The 18,695-nt window shown below is 26.6% G+C and overlaps 3 protein-coding genes across 8 annotated transcripts in view; 2 read left to right on the forward strand and 1 right to left on the reverse strand.

Moving 5' to 3' along the window:
- Window positions 1-1,403: 1,403 nt before the first annotated feature.
- Window positions 1,404-3,242, reverse strand: LOC127279538 (beta-1,3-galactosyltransferase 5). 3 transcript variants are annotated; one of them, XM_051301971.1, is made up of 3 exons: window positions 3,075-3,242; window positions 2,738-2,923; window positions 1,404-2,654 (listed from the first exon to the last, which is right to left on the reverse strand). In XM_051301971.1, the coding sequence occupies exons 2-3, from the start codon at window positions 2,868-2,870 to the stop codon at window positions 1,708-1,710; spliced, it is 1,080 nt and encodes a 359-aa protein (XP_051157928.1). In that variant the 5' UTR covers window positions 2,871-2,923; window positions 3,075-3,242; the 3' UTR covers window positions 1,404-1,707. The 3 variants fall into 3 exon arrangements, with proteins under 3 accessions (XP_051157928.1, XP_051157927.1, XP_051157926.1); XM_051301970.1 differs by having other exon boundaries at window positions 2,999-3,242; XM_051301969.1 differs by having other exon boundaries at window positions 3,060-3,241.
- A 498-nt stretch (window positions 3,243-3,740) lies between these two features.
- On the forward strand, window positions 3,741-9,467 carry LOC127279537 (acyl-CoA:lysophosphatidylglycerol acyltransferase 1-like). The gene is made up of 6 exons (XM_051301968.1): window positions 3,741-4,185; window positions 6,486-6,703; window positions 6,849-7,063; window positions 7,146-7,416; window positions 7,588-7,739; window positions 8,040-9,467. The coding sequence occupies exons 1-6, from the start codon at window positions 4,151-4,153 to the stop codon at window positions 8,268-8,270; spliced, it is 1,122 nt and encodes a 373-aa protein (XP_051157925.1). The 5' UTR covers window positions 3,741-4,150; the 3' UTR covers window positions 8,271-9,467.
- Window positions 9,468-11,919: 2,452 nt separating this feature from the next.
- Window positions 11,920-18,695, forward strand: part of LOC127279526 (trithorax group protein osa) — a 31,958-nt gene continuing 25,182 nt past the window's right edge. For all 4 annotated transcript variants that reach the window (XM_051301925.1, XM_051301927.1, XM_051301928.1 and 1 more), the window contains exons 1-4: window positions 11,920-13,019; window positions 14,547-14,666; window positions 14,753-14,956; window positions 16,616-16,675. In XM_051301925.1, the coding sequence (XP_051157882.1) occupies window positions 12,210-13,019; window positions 14,547-14,666; window positions 14,753-14,956; window positions 16,616-16,675 (1,194 nt within the window). In that variant the 5' untranslated portion in view covers window positions 11,920-12,209. The remainder of the gene's footprint in view (window positions 13,020-14,546; window positions 14,667-14,752; window positions 14,957-16,615; window positions 16,676-18,695) is intronic.

Raw genomic sequence — 18,695 nt, forward strand, 5'->3', positions numbered from 1 at the left:
CATTTTAAAAATTCATATTTAAATGTATACATTGAATTTAAATCAATTAATTCAACGTTTGATTCTTTTCTCAAGATACCAGTCACAAAAACATCATCAATTGAAAAAAAATTTGAATGTGGTTTCAATTGATTCGTCAATTTTACGGCAACATTGTAAGTTGTTAAATACAACCAACCAGAGACATATTGTGGATAATAGTCTAAATCATTGTCCTTTTTGGTAATGTACCAATTTTTTAAAACATCATTAGAATTTTTTATCGAATTTGAATGATTAAAAATTTTCCCAACTATTGAATTACTAATATTTATCTTTTTCAGATTATTCAAAATTTCGTATAAATTTATAACAATATCATCGTCCATTTTCATAATGTACGAAATATTAAAACAATTTTCAACAACCCATTTTAAACCCATAACGTGTTTATATGTTAAATGATGATAAGTTTCGAAGAAATTTCCTTGAAGTATATCTTGAAAGTCACGAGCTTCATTTTCCACGGTTTCTTCAATATGATTTAATTTCAATTGTGAGAATGCTTTAAATTTGCCGAGTAAGAATATTCGTTGAATTCCTAGTTGATCGAGTTCCTGGGAATTATAGGCACGACGAAGAGAATTTCGATTATCATCATCGCCCGCGTACGAGGTCACAATCCAAATTAATTTAGAAGCATTACATTTTGGAGAAATATTGTACGTAAAGTTTTTAATGTCCAATAGTGTGTTGTTGTCTACAAAAGAAGTTCATTAAATTACAAGGTTAGAAAATTTATATTTTTATATTACTTAATATTCAATTTTGCAAATTTTTAAATAATTATAAATTTTACATCTTTTTTAAAATATTTGACTCAATAATATTTCATGAATTGACTTTTTAGAAAATCTTTGTTAATCTGTTTAAAATAAAAAATTTGATTTTATCTTTTAAATTAAAAACATAATTACTCGTCTTTTTGAATTCATAGTGGCAAAAATATTTTTACTTTTATTATTCACTGTTGAATTTGGTTTTCGTTCGTAAATAGCGTTTGATTTATGAAAATCGAGTGGATTTCTAAAGATACCCACTAGAATTATTAAAAAAACTCCCAAACACGTGGTACTAAGTAATGTAATAATTAATGATTTTGTATTCACTTCATTTCGATATTTTTTATATTTCCACATTTTCGGATAAATAATTTAAATTACTGCTGGTCTACTTTGAAATAAATAACAAACTTGTTGTCATTGAAAGATATCAATATTTTATTATGTAAAATGAAGGTCCTTGTTTAATAAATATTGATAAAATTAGTTTTCCTTATTTTTTTATTTGAAAAAGAATTTTTAAAAAGTCAGACAATTTTTTTTATAAATAAAATTTATTTTATTATTTCATAAAATATATGGTAACAAAACAGGTACAAAGAAAGCTCTCTAAAATAGAAAATAAGTGTAAATGGCAAGTATTAGGTAACTATTTCAATACTAAAAAGACAAGACTTTTTTTATCTTTTAGTCTCTTCTAAATATATTAATATTTAATTATATATTTTTCTTATAAAAAAAAATTATTTCGTTAACAATTAAAAATATTATTTTAACAATATTAATTCGATTTAACGAAGCAATAAAGCATATCAAATATTTCAACATTTAAATAAAAAGATATGATCTACAAAAATAAATTCTAATTGAATAAATAAAAATTCTGTTAAAATATATTTAAAGGACGGATTTGTGCACTGCCTTCGCCTAGACTTTTCTCTTTATAATTAAGAACACAAGATTTTCCTATTGGCTTGGCTTTACATCTTGATCGACAAAAATTGCTAAATTTTTGAAAACGAATTTGCAGTTCTGTGTCACCACCATTCGGACCAACAGCAAATTCACATTTAAATCCTTTTCTTCCATTTTTAATGCAACATTTCAAAAAACCAAAATCAGTGGTAAAAATCTCTCTTATATCAACTAATTCAATATCAGTCTCTTCTCTCAATATTCCCGTTACAAAAGCATCGTCAATCCAAAAATATTTCGATGAATATTGCAAATTTTCCATTAATTTCACAGCTACCGTTAATGTTGTCACATACAGCCAGCCAGAGACAAATTTTGGATAAATTTCAGGCTCAAATTCCTCTCTTGTTACATACCATTTATTAGCTGGTTCTCGTTTTGGTTTCATATTTTCAAGAACATATCCAGCTATTGAATTATTGATATTTTTCTCTTTTATCACATTTAAAATTTCATATAAATTAATTACTATGTCATCATCCATTTTTATGATATAGGAAATTCTATCATCACAATTCTCGACAATCCATTTTAATCCCATTACATGTTTATATGTTAAATTTCGATAGGCTTCAAAAAAATTGCCTTGTACTATATCTTGAAATCTTTTTGATTCATCTTCTATTGCAGCTTGTGAAATTAAAGAATTTCTTTGAGAATTTTCATCTAATTTTCCAAGTAAAAATAGTCGTTGAATTCCCAATTGATCGAGTTCCTGTGAACTATAGGCACGTCGAAGAGCACTTCTTTCAGAAATATCACCCGCGTACGAGGTGATTATCCAAATGAAATTGACAGCTTTACATTTTGGAGAAACTTCATATGTAAAGTTGTTGAGATTCAAAAGCCTTTTGGAAACTGTTGATTAAATAGATAAATATTTTCAAAAATTAAATATTTCATTCGTCGTTAATTTTTTATTAGTGAAAAAATTATTATACCTTCTTTTTTTAAAATATTTCCATGATATGGTTTTGGTTCCTTAAAATTTGACCGACTTCCAAGAATATTTAATAATAATACAAAAACTCCACATGAAATGAAAAGAACAGGTGCTCCATATTTAACATTCATTATTTACAAATTTCACATAGTCTTGATATTTGAAAAAATAGTATTTTTTTTATCTGTAAAGAAGATGCAAAAAAAATCGTGATAGGCAAATTAGCATGCAAAGTATGTTTTAAAAAAATATTACTCACTAATTTTATTTATTTATATTGCACATTTATTTTAATAACTAAAACCTTAAATAACTCTAACCTTTTGAATATTTACATTTTAGAATTTTAAATAATAATCCATTATTTCTATTTTTCAATTATATTCTTGTATTGTTTGCCCATTGGGCGTTTTCACTTTCATTTTTCATGATTGTTGTGATCAGGTGACGTTTACTTGACTTTTGACAAATGACAGGTCAAAAACAACACCCACACGCAATCTCTGATTGGTTGGTTTATTTCATTTTCAAATCTCCCGCTGTCACATTTTATTTCAAGGAATTTATTTAAAGTAAAATAAATTATATATTAAGCCGTATTTTCATACTAAAGAATTTTTATTTAACTATTTAATCAAAGTTTTTTAGCAGATTCTCTATTTTTTATTGAATTTTTTTTTCAATTAAATAAATTCCAAATTAAAGTGTGAATATACCCTAATATCACGTTACAATGGTGCCAACACTTTTTTTTATCCTTATCTTGTGCACGTGTTGCCATGGTAACACGACAAGGACAAAAAATATAGATTAACAAACAGTATTGTCAAATCATATAATCAACAATAATAAAATTTCAACAATACAATTCGATATTCAATTTTTTGCAGAATTCTCAAGAATATTCTCATATATTTTCTATATTTTTAATTCTCGAAAATTTGAGAATTTACCGATCTATATATATACATGTAGCCCGTGGTTGTTCCGGTAGAGTTGTTCATCGTTATTGACTAACTTCAGTGCACTTTAGTGCGTTGCTTTTAGAATAAAGAGGAGAGAATGTTGATGTGATTTTGATTTAATTTACACACAATTTTCTTAATGATACGCTGTATAAACACACGAGTAAATTATGAAAGTATAACATCACGAGTTCTTGTCCTGGATTTTTAAATATAGTGTTATTTAAAATCAAGCTATTGCATATGAAAACTAATTGTTTCATTAAAAAAACACCAACGAACTATAAATTAGTTGATCGTGGACTGGCCTCGTGTTTACCTGTTCATCTGTCATCGAGATAATGATTACTCATTATGTAATTTGTAAGTGAAGAAATGCTATGGTGGATAATAAATCAATGTAAATTACAGAAAATCAAAGAACGGGCTTCTTTATTACAAAAAAAATGACTGACACTTCTCCCGCATCAACTCTTACCAGGTGATTCACGAATCTTCTATACAATCACATATAAATATTTGATAAATATTAATTTATTTTAATAATATTTATCATGATAGTGCATTTAAAATTATCTTTCTTTGAATTTTAGTTCAAAACTTACGAAATAATTCAATTTAACCTCAAGTCGCGTCTAACTTTTAATTTATGCATGCGACACTTGTATGTATATATATTCCTCACGTATATCGTCATTGATATTTTTATTTCTGATTTTTAAATATTATTTTTATTATTTGTAAATTAAGTAATTAAAAATAAAAAAAACGATAAACATACAATAAAATGATAATTTTCTCATAATCATTCAATTTGAACGCAATTTCGTGAAGAAAATTTTTTCGATATTTAATTCGGTTTTATCATGTTTTTTTTTGTAAATAACTTTCAAAGTCAATGTTCATTATATGTTGATATAAGTTGATAAGTAATTGTAATAATAATGCAATAGAAATTGAAGGAAACATTTAAAAAAACTTTTATTTTTAAATCTCCAAACTCAGACATGGAAATATCAATATTTATGAGTCATTGTTAACTATTTATAAACATTTTTTTTTTAATTCTGTACATAACGGTCAATGAAGTAAATTATAATCAATGTTTTACCATTTTTTCCAAACTTTATACAACTTTATGTTCTATTAAGTTATCAGTATTGTAGTTTAAAAACTTGTTAGTTAATCAATGAGATAATAATAAAGTCATTGAAAACTCGTTTTTTGACACTTGCTTGTTGATTTTTATTTACATTTGACTATTGATTTTTACCTACATGCTATTTTATTTATAAATTGAGTTTCAAATAAACAATTTTTCACTTTTGAATATTTTATTATTGTTCTTGATTTTTATTCTATATTTAAACCAGTTTTTTTTCTTTTTAATACTTGGAAAAAAATTCAATTCAATAATTGCATTTCTGTATATTATATTCTTTATCACTATTATAATAAATACTTTTCATACAAATGATAAAAATGATTCTTGTTTTTCTTTTTACAAGAAAAATGTGAATATTCATTAGCGTATTTGAATTTTAGAATTATAAAATAACAAAATTAATTATTCATTACTACTTACATTAATCTGCTTATGTTTTAGTTATAATTTTGATCTCTCATTTACAATGTTTCCTCTAAATTTGAGAATAAGTATTTTGAGATTTATTTATAGATTTATTATATTATTTATTTGTTATATTTTTCATTTATAATTTATTTATTTATTTTATTTATAACATAAATTTGTGGATCTTAGATAGAAAAAAATAAATTCAAAATATTTTAACATTGTTAGAAGTATTGTAAATAATATAGTAATCGAAGGAATTTTATAAAGATGTAATCTTTGATATTTTGAAGATATGTATATTACAAATATGATCAGCATTAAATTTAATGGAATCAACTTATAGAATGTATCCTTAACAATGTAATTGCATAAGTGGACGGTGCAAAGGCTTCTTTATAATTCCTACATGTGTGCAATATAGAACTTGAACAACATGAATAAAAACATGTTCCATTTTTTTTTTTTTTTAATATTTGTCAACATCATTTTTTTTATATAACCGTACTTAAGATATAGAAAATTTTTTTTTATGAAATGCAATAAAAAAATATATTTTTATAAAAATGATTTTAGTATTCCAGAATTTTCAATTTTATTGTATTTCTTTTTTTTATCTATATACCTATTTAAAACTGGTTCTATTAGTTTCTTGTTAACTTTAGAAAAAGAAATTCTAGTGCTATATTAAATGCATTGTGATAATTAAATAGAAACTATTGATAATTGTTTTAAAAAAAATAATATTAATAACGCAGTATAACTTTTACAATTGAAAAAATTTATATCTAGTGTAATTATTCAGGCAGTTAATTAAATTCTCTTGATCATATTACAGTGAGATAGAAACATAAAGAAAAAACAAAAATATTATCAAAAGTGCACGTTGCAAAAAAGTATTGAACTTGGTTGAATAAAATGCATTTAAGATCAGACGATGTCTTTTTTTTTATAAAAACATGAATAAAGCTCATGCGATGTTGGAAATTTTTTTTTATCTTCAGTGATAAAGTTTCTTCTTTCTTTTGTTTATGCCTCGAGAAAAAAATGTATGACAATATTATTTTCAGAATAAAAATTGTATATGTAACCGCGTCTGAGAATTTAATATAATTTTTTTTGGCCTATAACACCTTTTTTTCAGACGCGGTCACTTATATAGTAAGCGTTATAATTTAATAAAATATTTTTCTTAATTTATGTTTCAGGTTATTGAATATCGTGATAAATTTTGTAAAATGTATTGCCCGGACATTATTTGTTCTTGTGAACAATTGTTATTGCATTCCAACTTACGTTGTATGGATGGCTTTATTATTTCCTGTCAAAGTTTACCAACCACAAATTTATTGGCGAATAGAAGGTTTATTTTTTCATTGGCTCCTGGGAATGGTGTCCATGTGGACGTGGACGGCCGGCTACGATAGTGAGTAAAAAATTCCTTTTATTTTGTTTTTTCAAGATTCAAAAATTTCTTACATAATTATTTATTAAAGGAAAATAAAATAATTTAATCTAAATTTTGTTATTTATAAATAAAATGTTTAGCTAATTAAAAAATTGCTTTACAGTAATCGAGCACGGTGATGACATTCAAAAAGCAATCAGTGATAGGACTTTGGTGATTGCGAATCATCAAAGTACAGGGGACGTTCCCATTTTGATGACAACGTTCAATGCAAAGCAAAATGTTTTACCAAATATCATGTGGATCATGGATAAAGTATTTAAATACACAAATTTCGGGGTAGTTTCTATTTTACATGAAGATTTCTTCATCTCGTCGGTGAGTTATGTTAGTTTTTATCTACGTGTGATAATAATTTTTTTCGAGACTTATTTTGTTTTATTTTTTCATCACTTTAAAGGGTCGTAAAAAACGTGAAGAAAGTTTACGACATCTGACAAAGCATCTAAAGGAGTCTTACATTCCGTTAGATAGAAAGTGGATGATTCTTTTTCCTGAGGGTGGTTTCCTCTGTAAAAGACGAGAGGTTTCGCAAAATTATGCAAAAAAAAATAATCTACCAATTCTCGAAAATGTCAGTTTGCCAAGAGTTGGAGCTATTCAAACTATATTCGATATTGTAGGTCCAACGCAAAACAATAATTCAAATCAGGAGTTAAACGACAGATCAAGTAATTTATTTATTTTTTGTCACAATATTTTTATTTATGTTACTTCTTTTTTTTCTATTCTTGTTTAAAAAAATTATTAATATAATGATTTTCAAATTATAATTGCAACAATTAATTCGAAATTTCATATTAGGTTAATTTATTGACGTATTTTTTTGTGTGTTTATTTAGGTATGACTATATCAAAACCAGAAATTAGTTGGGTTCTTGATATAACAATAGCATATCCTCAAGGCAAGCCTATAGATCTACCAACTATTATAACTGGTTCAAGACCGCCTTGCGAAACAGTTTTATTCTACAGATTATTTCCAAGTTCTGTGGTATGTAGACAGTAATCACAAATTACATAATATATAAAGCATATCCTTTTTTTTATTGACAAATCCTATTTTTGTCACTAATAAAATTTGTTGTCTTTCAACAACATTAATCTTTGGAATAATTTAAAAAGTTAATATTTAAAAAAAAATTTTTTTATGTTTCTCCCCATAAAGAATTATTTCATTTAAAAAAATTTATTTAAAAAAAATATTTGCAAAATATTAATTTAAAAAAAAATTACTAATAGAAAAATTGAATTAAAAATGTGAAATTTCATTTAAAAAAAGTAATTTTTTTAGGTGCCACGTGAACCTGAACTTTTGTCAAAATGGTTGCACGATCGTTGGGTTGAAAAAGAAAGTCTTTTAGAAAATTTTTATAAACACGGAACATTTCTTGGAACTAATCAAACTGAAGGTTCAAAGATCCAACAGGATCCATTACGATTCCTAGTCCTTCATTTATTTTTTATAACGTCTAGTTATATTCACTACAATATGTTCGCGTACGTTTTGTCTTGTATTTGGTGAGATATCCTAAAATTTTCTGATGGAGGAAAAACTTCAAATACCGGATCGATTTACTGGTGAAGATTTTGCTGCCTCTCCCCCTATATGACGAGTAAGAAACTTTTACCATATATAATTTTTTTTTCAATTTTTTTTTACATTTAATATATAAATTAATTATGCGAAATAGTTACAGTTTGAGAAAAAAAAAAAAATGAGGACCATTATTAATTCACACAAAAAAAACAAGGCAATGAAAAAAAAACGCCCATTTAGATAATGTATTTCTAGATCGCACACACAATAATTGAGAAATGATTGAAAAATGAGATTTCTATCTTCATTTTAATATTCTCTTTCAGTCACAAGAGAATTCAGCCATTTCAATTCGATGTATCATCGTAATTAATGCACAATTTTGTAGTTTTATTATATATACTTAATAATGTCATTAATTTTATTACCAATAGTTTTCTGAGATTACTTTCCGTTAAACGTCAATAACGAAAAGTTAATTTCAGTTAATATTTCTTTTTTTATGCATAAATCCTTTCATTGGGAGTTTTTTCTTAAAAAAAAAAAGATTTCTACTATTCCAAATGACGAGTAACAAAACTTTTTTTTTCTTTCATTGAAACTTCACCAAAAAGAACAAAAATATCAAGAAGAAAGAGAAAATCTTACATAAATCTGATTATAAGTTTTGGAAAAAAATGAATCATATCAGAGTAGTTTTGCTCCATGTGTTTTTGTATTTGTGTATACAACACGTTTATAAAGAAAAAAAATAGAATAAAATTGTCACCCAATTCACATTTTTTCATAGTGATGTGATCATGGGTAAATTTTCGATTCCCAGTGTGATTTATTATCATTAGAAAACAAGAGTAATGTTTTTAATCCACGATTTTGCAATTTCGGTGCTTTTGCACGTAACTTTTACAGCATTTAAGATATATAAAACTAAGGTGCAGTCATTTTTACAATATTTAACATTTAAACATTTTAAAACTCTGCACCCTTGTGGTCTGTGCGATTTTATGAAAGCAAAAAAAATTAAATGAGAAAACAAAAAAAAAACTTTCGTATATGTCTTTAAAGTGCTTAGAAAGTTTATATTGTACAGTCTACAAGGTTCTGTATTTTTCTTGTCAATTTAATCATTGTTATAATGAAATTATTTGAAACGCATTTTCACTAAAAAAAAAAAAACAAAAACATTTTTACACAAACAATTTATCTTCGGAGAATACATTAAAAAAAAATAATAATAATAATAAGTGTGAAGTTGCGTGAAATCGTAGTGAATTGTGTGGAATTTTCTCCATCTATAAATGGATGCGTATTTAAAAAGTAATTTTAGAAATTTGTGCCTTGCTCCCATCGTCAGAATTTCTGTAGAGAAAAAAAAAACAGTCAAAGAGTGAGAAAAATGAACGTCTTTAAGGACGTTTAAGAAATAATAATTGACATATAGCGATATTTTATTTAAAAACAAAAAAGTAAATTAATTGTAAAAAATTCCCTCATTACTTTATGAAACGAAATATTATTTTTTTTTCATAAATAGAGACTATACATTTATAATGTCAGGATTCTGTTATATATAGTATATACAAACGCATGACAATCCGACGAATTAATTAAAAAAGAAATGTCTTCGTTTTCTTTAATATTATTAAATAATAATTGCTTTAATTTATTTCTATTTAGAAAAAAAATAGTTGTAGATATTTCAATTTCAATTAAATGTATTTTAATTGTAAATGTAGATTCAACTACATTTTTGTGTTATTAGTAGGTATTTGATTTATTCAAAAAAAGTATATTTGTTACAAAGAAAATGAAAAAGTCAAAAAAAAATATTTTACGTTTAATTGTAAAATTATTAAAAAGCCCCCTCGTATAATTTGCATTTCGGATTTGCATTTGTCTGAGCATTTATGTTATAGAACAAAAAAGAAAGAGAAAGAAAAATAATGTATATTTTATAAAAATCTACAGTGACAAATTTAACGCCGAATCGCATATTACAATAATTCGACTTCGATATTTAGCGATGGCACGTCTTTTTTTTCGATGGGCAACACGATGAGACTGCACTTTACACGAGTGAAATATCACGTAAAGGGAATCGCTTTATAAAACGATTAAAAAAAAAAAAAAAAAAATGAAAAAATAACACTTAGCGGAGGTATTTTTACACTCGAGCCAAAAAAGAAATTTTTTTTGAACTCGGTCACACTTCGATTTAAAAGTGACGAATATTTCCTTTTTGATAATAAAATTTTCTCTCGCATAATAGCTGAAAAAAAAGAATAAAACATTAAAACAAAACAAAAAATTCTAGGTATTAATTGTTATAGGATAATTTAAAATAAAATATTTAAATTCAAGAGCAAAGAATAATAAATTAATTAATGAAATTCGTGAGGAGAAAATAATGAATTAATATAAAATATTTAATCTTGTGAGAAGATAACAATAAGAATAATAATAAATTGAGTCCAACTCCGTTAAAATCAAAATCTTCTATTAATTACGACTTTACTGGCTAAGATTTAAAGTTAGTAAGAGAACATCACAAGTCAGGAGAATATAGTTAATTAATTATAGTTTGTAATTTAAAGGAGTCTTGCCGTTTTCAACTCCTTGTTAGCGACAAAACACGAGTTTTTTAAGCATCAAATAAATACTTCTGGTCATGCGTGGTAAATGTAATGTTAGGAATAATAATGTAATAATTATTATTGTAAATATATTTCAAGGAATAAAAGTTCATGAGTGTATATCATAATAGAAACTAATAATAGGTTATTTAATTCCATGTAGAAAAAAAAGTATATTATATTTTAGTTAAAAGTTTTTTTTAAATTTAAATTATAAAATATTAACTATTTGTATTTTTATTTAAATAATTATAAATTTTTTGATAAAATTTATTTTTCAATACTATTAGTAAATTTAAATTTTCCCGCTGCGAGTGGCGCCATCACGGAAGTTCTATAAACTTCAGTAGGGGGAAAAACGAATGCTCAGCCAACCAGTGACTAGCGATTTTTTGCAATGCCTTCTTATTGGTCAGATAAATCCTAACCGTAAATTAGTTACATAGCCTGGCAATTTTTTTTTGTTCTCTTTCATTTTTCTATCATATATGTTATTTATAAAAAAAAGTTTATAGTCAACAAGAAATATTGTGCCTGAAGAGAGCCTGTTTTTTCAAATAAATTATAAACATAATGGTATGTGAAATAAAAAATCAAATTGAATTTAATCAAAAAAGTAAAAGATTTTGTAATTTTCGTGAGTTTTGTAATAATATATCGCACTAATTAAGTTAAAACTCGTATAAAATAAGAATATATTCGTGTTCCTGAAATAGTTTATGTCAGTTATTCATTGTTGTGATAAAATTTTAGTTCATTAAAAATAGTAAAGTAAATTTTTGAAACTTTGCAACAAAAGAATTTTGTGAATTCTGTCAAGATTGATAAATTTAATTGGCTACAAGGAACATGTCTATAATATATTAGCTATTCTACCAATCGCATAAAGGAATTTCGTCTTTTTTTCCAATTTCAAGTTTCATATAACGATCAAAAGATTGCGCTGCATTCACCATGTAAAGCTTTTTCCCTCGAGTTGCCCATCTTATGAACCTGCGTAATTCAAGGTTAATATCAGCGACCACAAGATGGCGTACATTATGCGACGCTACTTTGACGTCCCTGTTTAAAGTAAAATATTATCGTTTCTGCTCGAAAAAATGTGAAAAATTACCGTCGGTCACGTTATATTTGGTCTTCCTACGTTCTTAATGAATAATGTGGTGGACAGAAATTGTGTTAAATCGGAAGTTTGGACCAATCAACGTATTTGGATCGGTGCACGCACTGTACGCGCGGTAGGCACCGCCGCGATTGGCCAACTTACGAAAGGATGGCTCCGTGAAAGAACATGGCTGCGACACAAGCCGAGAGCCAACAAAACGATGTGAATTTAAGTGAGTCTGTAAAATGCATACAAAAACGTCCTCAAGTCGTTGCGAATAGTTCAAGTGCTAGTGGAAAACAGCAGCTGGATCAGGAGCCGGCCGATAAAACAGCCACCCGGGGCGCGGCCCAGCTGCTGAACTATGTGAAGCGCGCGGACTCAGGTTTCGAGATGAGTCAATACCGTGAGGACATTGGCGGACACACCGCCGCCGAGGTCAAATCTCCCCGTGAACCCCAACAGAATAATCCCCAGGATCAGCAACAGCAGTCCGTCAACGACGCCTCAGGTCCTGGACATCCGGGAAATCATCCAAATCATCCCTTTGCACCCAACCGCGATTACTCCGATGAGTATGCATCAAATAAGAGCAACGATTCGTTCTCGAAACAACACGTCGATTATCCCGGCAAACAAACCGCCCCCGATTACGGTAAACAAATGCCCAATGAACCCGAGCGAGGTGTTCATCATCAAAGCGAAATGGAAGAACATTATTCCGTTTCCAAGATAGAACCACGACTTGCTCACATAGGCGCCGGCCCCGGAGCATTCCCGGGACAACCAAGGTTCCTCTCGGGGCAGAGTATATCACAGGCAACTGGCCCAACCCCTACGCTTAATCAATTGCTCCAGGCATCTAGCCCCATGCATCGGTTTCACTCCAATTATCCAGGAATTGGACCCGAGTCCTATCAGCAGCCCTGGCCTATGCAGCGACCCCCAGTCGTACCTCCTGTTTATCCACAACCTGGACAACGACCTCCGCAAACGGTAATTTTTCATTCATTTTCATTTAGTAAAATATTTCTCTCTTTTTTTCTTCTTCGAAATTCAACTTTTTATTATCAATTTCCTATGTAATCATCGTTTCATGTTTTTATTTATTCAAACATAATTTTACATTTTATGATAAATTAATTGTAAATGTTCCTTTTTTGTATTTGTTTTTGCTTTATTTGATCCTTTTCCTATTATTGATATTTATTTCTTTGTTATTGTCTTTATGTTGTCTGATCTTGCGATATTATTGTGTGTGTGTTGTAAAAATGAAAATCATTTTATCAAAAAAAAAAAAAAAAAAGAAGGAGAAGGAGAAGGAGAAAGTTTTTGAAAATGAAAAACAATGATAGGCTTCAGTGAAAATATTTAATGAATAGAATTATTGATGCGGTTTATTTTAACCGTTAAAATGTTAAAAGTTTTTATTTGAAAATGCATTTTTAGATTTCAATTTGTTGGTGAAAAATTAAATAACAATTGTTTTCTCTTTCGAAAACGAATATACCATATATAATTAAATAATTTTTAGTCAAAATTATTAACTAAGTTTAAGAGTAATTGAAATTAAAACACATTTTAACTAAAATTAATAATAATTAATAACTAAACTAAAATAATGAAAAAATAATTTCGTTTCTTATTTTTCACATGTAGTTATTAATTATTACTTAACTATGCTTATAAATTATTATTTAAATCACATTAGTGCACAATTATAAACATTTTTTTTGTCTATATCACGTTGAATAAATAATTTTCATTATAAGTTATAATATTAAATTATTATAAAATGTTTCCAGATATTTTTAAAAAAAAATTAACAAACAATTGATTTTTCAAATGAACTTTTATTTCAAAATTACACTTATTTATTTTTTTCGATAAAAGCATTGTGTATTGTGAAAAATAAAATAAGCGTTTTTCTTTTCATTTTTCAAATTCGCACATAAACTCGGAATTCTGTTGTTTTTTTTCCGCTTGTGTGTGAACCTAACCTTAAAATAATTCCTTTGAATATTGATTATATGCTAACTTTGGCTAACTTGAAAATTACTTAATTCGTTAACTATTCATTTGATATTTCACATAATAAATACTAATGATTATGAATATTACAAAATTATTAAAATTAATTGTTTTGTATCAAAAAGATTGTATTAAAATAATTAATGAATGTTTGTAGAATGAAAAGAGATGAAAATACCCTTGAAAAAAAATATCGATATCCAATAAACATGTGCTTTATTGAGAATTTAATTGCTTAATTAAACAATAAATACTCTAAAATATTTATTGAAAATATCTATTATTATTTTTATTATAAAGAAATCATCAATTTCCAAAGAGTTGAATAATTTTGGAAAAAGAAAACAATGATTTTCAATTTTTAAACAAGTTTTAACGTTTGTTTTATAATAAATGTAGGTTAATTAAGATGAATTAAATTTCAACTGAATTGGTAAATTGGATGTTATTTTTTAATTGTAAATTAATGTCGTTTATCTTTTTTTTCATAAGGGTTCACCACGGTTACACCCTGGACCAGGAGGTCCTTCTCCAACTCCCATGCCATATCAACCGTACTCTCAACGTTATTCTTCGCCAGCAAGGCCACACTCACCCTATGGTCATCACCAGGTAACAAAAATGTTAAATACTATATTAAAAAAAAAAAATTTTTTTTGTTTTAATGACAAAAAAATTAATTAAATAAATTTTTTTAGATAAACTCATATGCCCAGGGTGGACACCCTTCAAGTATATATGCTGATCAACGAGGATGGAATCAAGCTGGACCACCAAATCCACCACCTCCACCAACAAATCAAACCAGCCCATCCAGTCAGTCTCCACAACGTGCTCTTTCACAATCTCCAGCACCACCTCCTTCTGCGTCGCCGCAGCCACAACCAAGTGGTCAACCACAGGTACGAATTTACTATTATATTTGGTAATTTCACGATTATTAAGAATTAATTTGAATCTACTCTCTAAATCTAAATTAGTTTAAAAAATAACTAAATTATTTGTAAAATATTAATTGACTTTTTGTTTTTAGAAATTAGTGAAAAATTACTAATTATCAGTTGAAAAAACTTAAAATTAGTCAAATTTTATTAATTATATTTCTTAATAGAAATTTACTAAAATTTACGTTATTTTGGAATAACCTAAAAATGAATTGAGTTATTTTTAATATAATTGCTTAGAAAGAATATTACTGTTTGAATTAGTAACTAAATTTTTGTTATTAAATTAGTTATTAGATTCAGAGAGTAACTAAATGAAAAATTTGCAAAAATGTCATAAGAAATTTTAATTTTAGAGACAGACAGAATTTTGAATTTTATTTGTTAATTGACCAAAAATTGTAATGAAAGCAACTTTTTTTTTTGCCTTGCTTCAAATATTTGTAAATTATTTTATAATTGAAGATTGAAGGGAAACTTGATTTTTTTATTTGTATTGAAAGAAAGTAACTTAAATTTTAATGAAACAAATCAATTAAATTTTATCTATTTAGTAAAAATTTTGGTATAATTGTAAATTACATATAAAAAAAAAACAAGACGAGATACATGATTCAATATTCTAATGACAATTTTGATTAAAAAGGAAAATAAAGAAAATTTCGTTCACTTCGTTTAGTAAAAAGAAACTTTTTTTTGAAAAGTAATTATTATTTAAACATGATTTTGATACGTTTTTGTTGAAACTAAAATTACAATATTTATGTTTTTTTTACACGATTTCTATTTTTAAAAAACTGTTTTTAAAAAAATTAACTATACGTAATGTAATTTTTAGTCAGGATATTGTTAACTTGTGAATAAATTCTTTGTTATTGTTATTATTACTATTATTATTAGTGGAAAAAAATTTAATTTATTTTGTATTACGATTTTTTATCATGTTAAAAGAAAATAATGAATTTTATTTGATAAAATTGCAAAGCATAGACAAAGTAAGAAACAGAAGAAAAGTCAAATTATTCCATAAAATGTTGTTTTATTTGTTTAAATTATTAATTGTTTGAAATTTCATTAAAAACTGTGCATAATTTAAAATCACTGAGTACGCAGATACAATCAGTATAATCTAAATTCTGTTATAAAATTTGTGTGCAGAGTACACATTTGTTTGTCTTTCTATTCAAAGGCTTTTAAATTTGTTCGCTTTTGTATTCGAAGGCTTTTGACTCTTAAGCTTTATTCATCAGAATGCTTAAAAATTGGATGCTTTCAAATTCACGGAGTTTAGAATCGTTAATTACAATTTATTTTTGTATTTAAGTTTGTCTTTGATTAATGATATACATATAGTTTATTCATTGATGATATCGTTTCGTGTTTTTTTTGTCTTCTTCTTTTCATTCAATAGTTTCATAAATGCAAGCTTACAAATTTGAATCAAATTTAGTTAATTATATTAAATTACAATATTGGTTTTTAATTTCTCATTCAATTTTAAATGAATTAAATTTTGTATTAAACTTTCGACGAATAAATAAATAAAAACAAATAGTTGTTGAAATACATAAAATTGTGTATATTTTGAAACTAATTTGTTTTTATTTTTTATTTCAGAATTTTCATAGTATGCAGCAACGATCAACAACTCCAAATACTCAAGGAATTGATTCAGGGGTAAGCATAATTTTACATTAATTAGTAAGTTATTTAGAAAAAGAATTGGCAATTTTTTTTTTTTGTTATAAAAATTTAAACAACTTTTGAATTCAAAATAGCGAATATATAAAAAAAATCGTTTGAAAAGTTAATTAGGAAATCAAATTTAATTAAAAATAAAAGAAAATTAAATAATTTCAAATCAATTGAAAATTAAAAAATATTACAATCAAAATATTAATCCAGAAGGGCATTTTTACATCTTCTGTACTAAACAATATAATAAATAATTATAATACTGATAAAAATAACCTACATTTTTTGAATGATAAGTAATTCGTGAAATATTTTCTTGTTGCATAAAATTAGTCCTAGAAGGGGATATTTTTTAAAATTCTCTAAATTTCAAAATTTTAGTTGATTTAATTTTAAGAAAACAATCAAAGGATTAATAAAGGAAAAAAAAGGAGAAACGCTATTGCAAAAAAAGAATGAAAATTTTCACCCTTTACAGAGGAATAATATGTTATATATTTGTGTCAAGAACAATATAAAAATTGGTTAATTATTTTTTGGAAAAAGTAGAATAATTAAATTTCTATTTTATTTGAAAAATAATATAGGTATATATATATATTTCGGAACATGATTTTGAAAAAAAAAAAACATGAAAAACGAATTTACGTTTCCGTGTCACGAGTTAGATATGTAGTAACAAGTAACAAGTAGTGGCGGAAACGATTGTGTTTCTCAAACACATATGCAATCTCTCTTATCGTGCCTGGTATTGGTAATCGTTGTTGTACATATTGGACTCTGAGACCTAACCTAAAATCGCCTAAAACGCGTGTAAGGTTAGCACGCGTATTGTATATGTATGTATATCTAAAGCCGCGTGGTTCACCATTGCCTAATTAAAAATGCAAAACAAGCTTAAGTATGTTGCATTGAAAAACGGTCATTTCAACATTATCTATGAAATTATTTAGTGAATTTTCTTTATTGTTACACGATTTATAGATGAATTTTGCAAATATTTTAATTTTTTTTGCAATTATTTTTTTTATATTTTATCACAGAAAATTAAAAGGCATTAAAATAAGCTGCAACGCTTATTATTTGAATCCAATTTTGCTTATTTTAATCCATTTCGGTATTAAAATAAACTTATTTTAATGCCTTTTATTTTTCTGTGATTTTACTAAATTTAATGCATTTAATTAATAAAAATGTTAATTTAAAAATTTTCTCAATGTTTCACGAAATGGAAGAAAAATTTCAATTTTTAAAAAAAGTTTAATTATTTTACTAATTAAAATAATGAGAAAATATATTTTTTCATTTTACCGAGAATGAAAATTATGATTTATTTAGAAAAGTTGTTTCATACAGAAGGGTGAATGTGATGTTTTTTAAATTTTCAAATTTTGGAAGTTGAATTTTTTCGAGAGGTGTAATGTTTTACTTTTTTTTTTTTTTTGAATTGGAGAATAAGAAGCATTTTTCTATGTGACGTTTGAAAACATTAATTTCTTTTGTCGTTGACGGTTTTAAAATAAAATTGCAAAAAAAAAGAAGAGTAGAATAGAGAAAGAGAGAGAAAGTTGAAAACAGAGAATAGAGAATAAGAAATGGGGTGGTTTTGATCGGACGAGAAAAAGGAAAGGAGTGGTTGTAGAAGCGAGAAAAGAGAGAGATAGAAGGTGTATGTGTGGTTGTAGATTGGGGGAGTTGAGGGAGGGACGGTAGGGGAATAGGCGACATGTTCGATTAGGGGGCGAGTCGCGCGGCCGCCGGAGCCCCAGATATTAGCGTGGTGTTCCCTCCGCTCTCTTCTGACTCTCCTCATTGCTATATGCGCTCATTGCACATGGGCACAAGAGTATGTATAGGTTAGTATGAGTGAAAGAGAGGGAGAGAGGCAGGAGAAGGCATGGCAGGCAACGTTGGTACCGTCATGGCCGGATTAAGGGCCGGCGCAAGCGTACCAAACTCTGGAGTCCCGATATTAAGGGGTTCCAAAAATATTTTCCTCGCT

This window comes from Leptopilina boulardi, unplaced genomic scaffold (genome assembly GCF_019393585.1).
Source record: "Leptopilina boulardi isolate dan_hultmark-lab unplaced genomic scaffold, ZJU_Lbou_2.1 LbouV2_216, whole genome shotgun sequence".
Lineage (NCBI taxonomy): Eukaryota > Metazoa > Arthropoda > Insecta > Hymenoptera > Figitidae > Leptopilina > Leptopilina boulardi.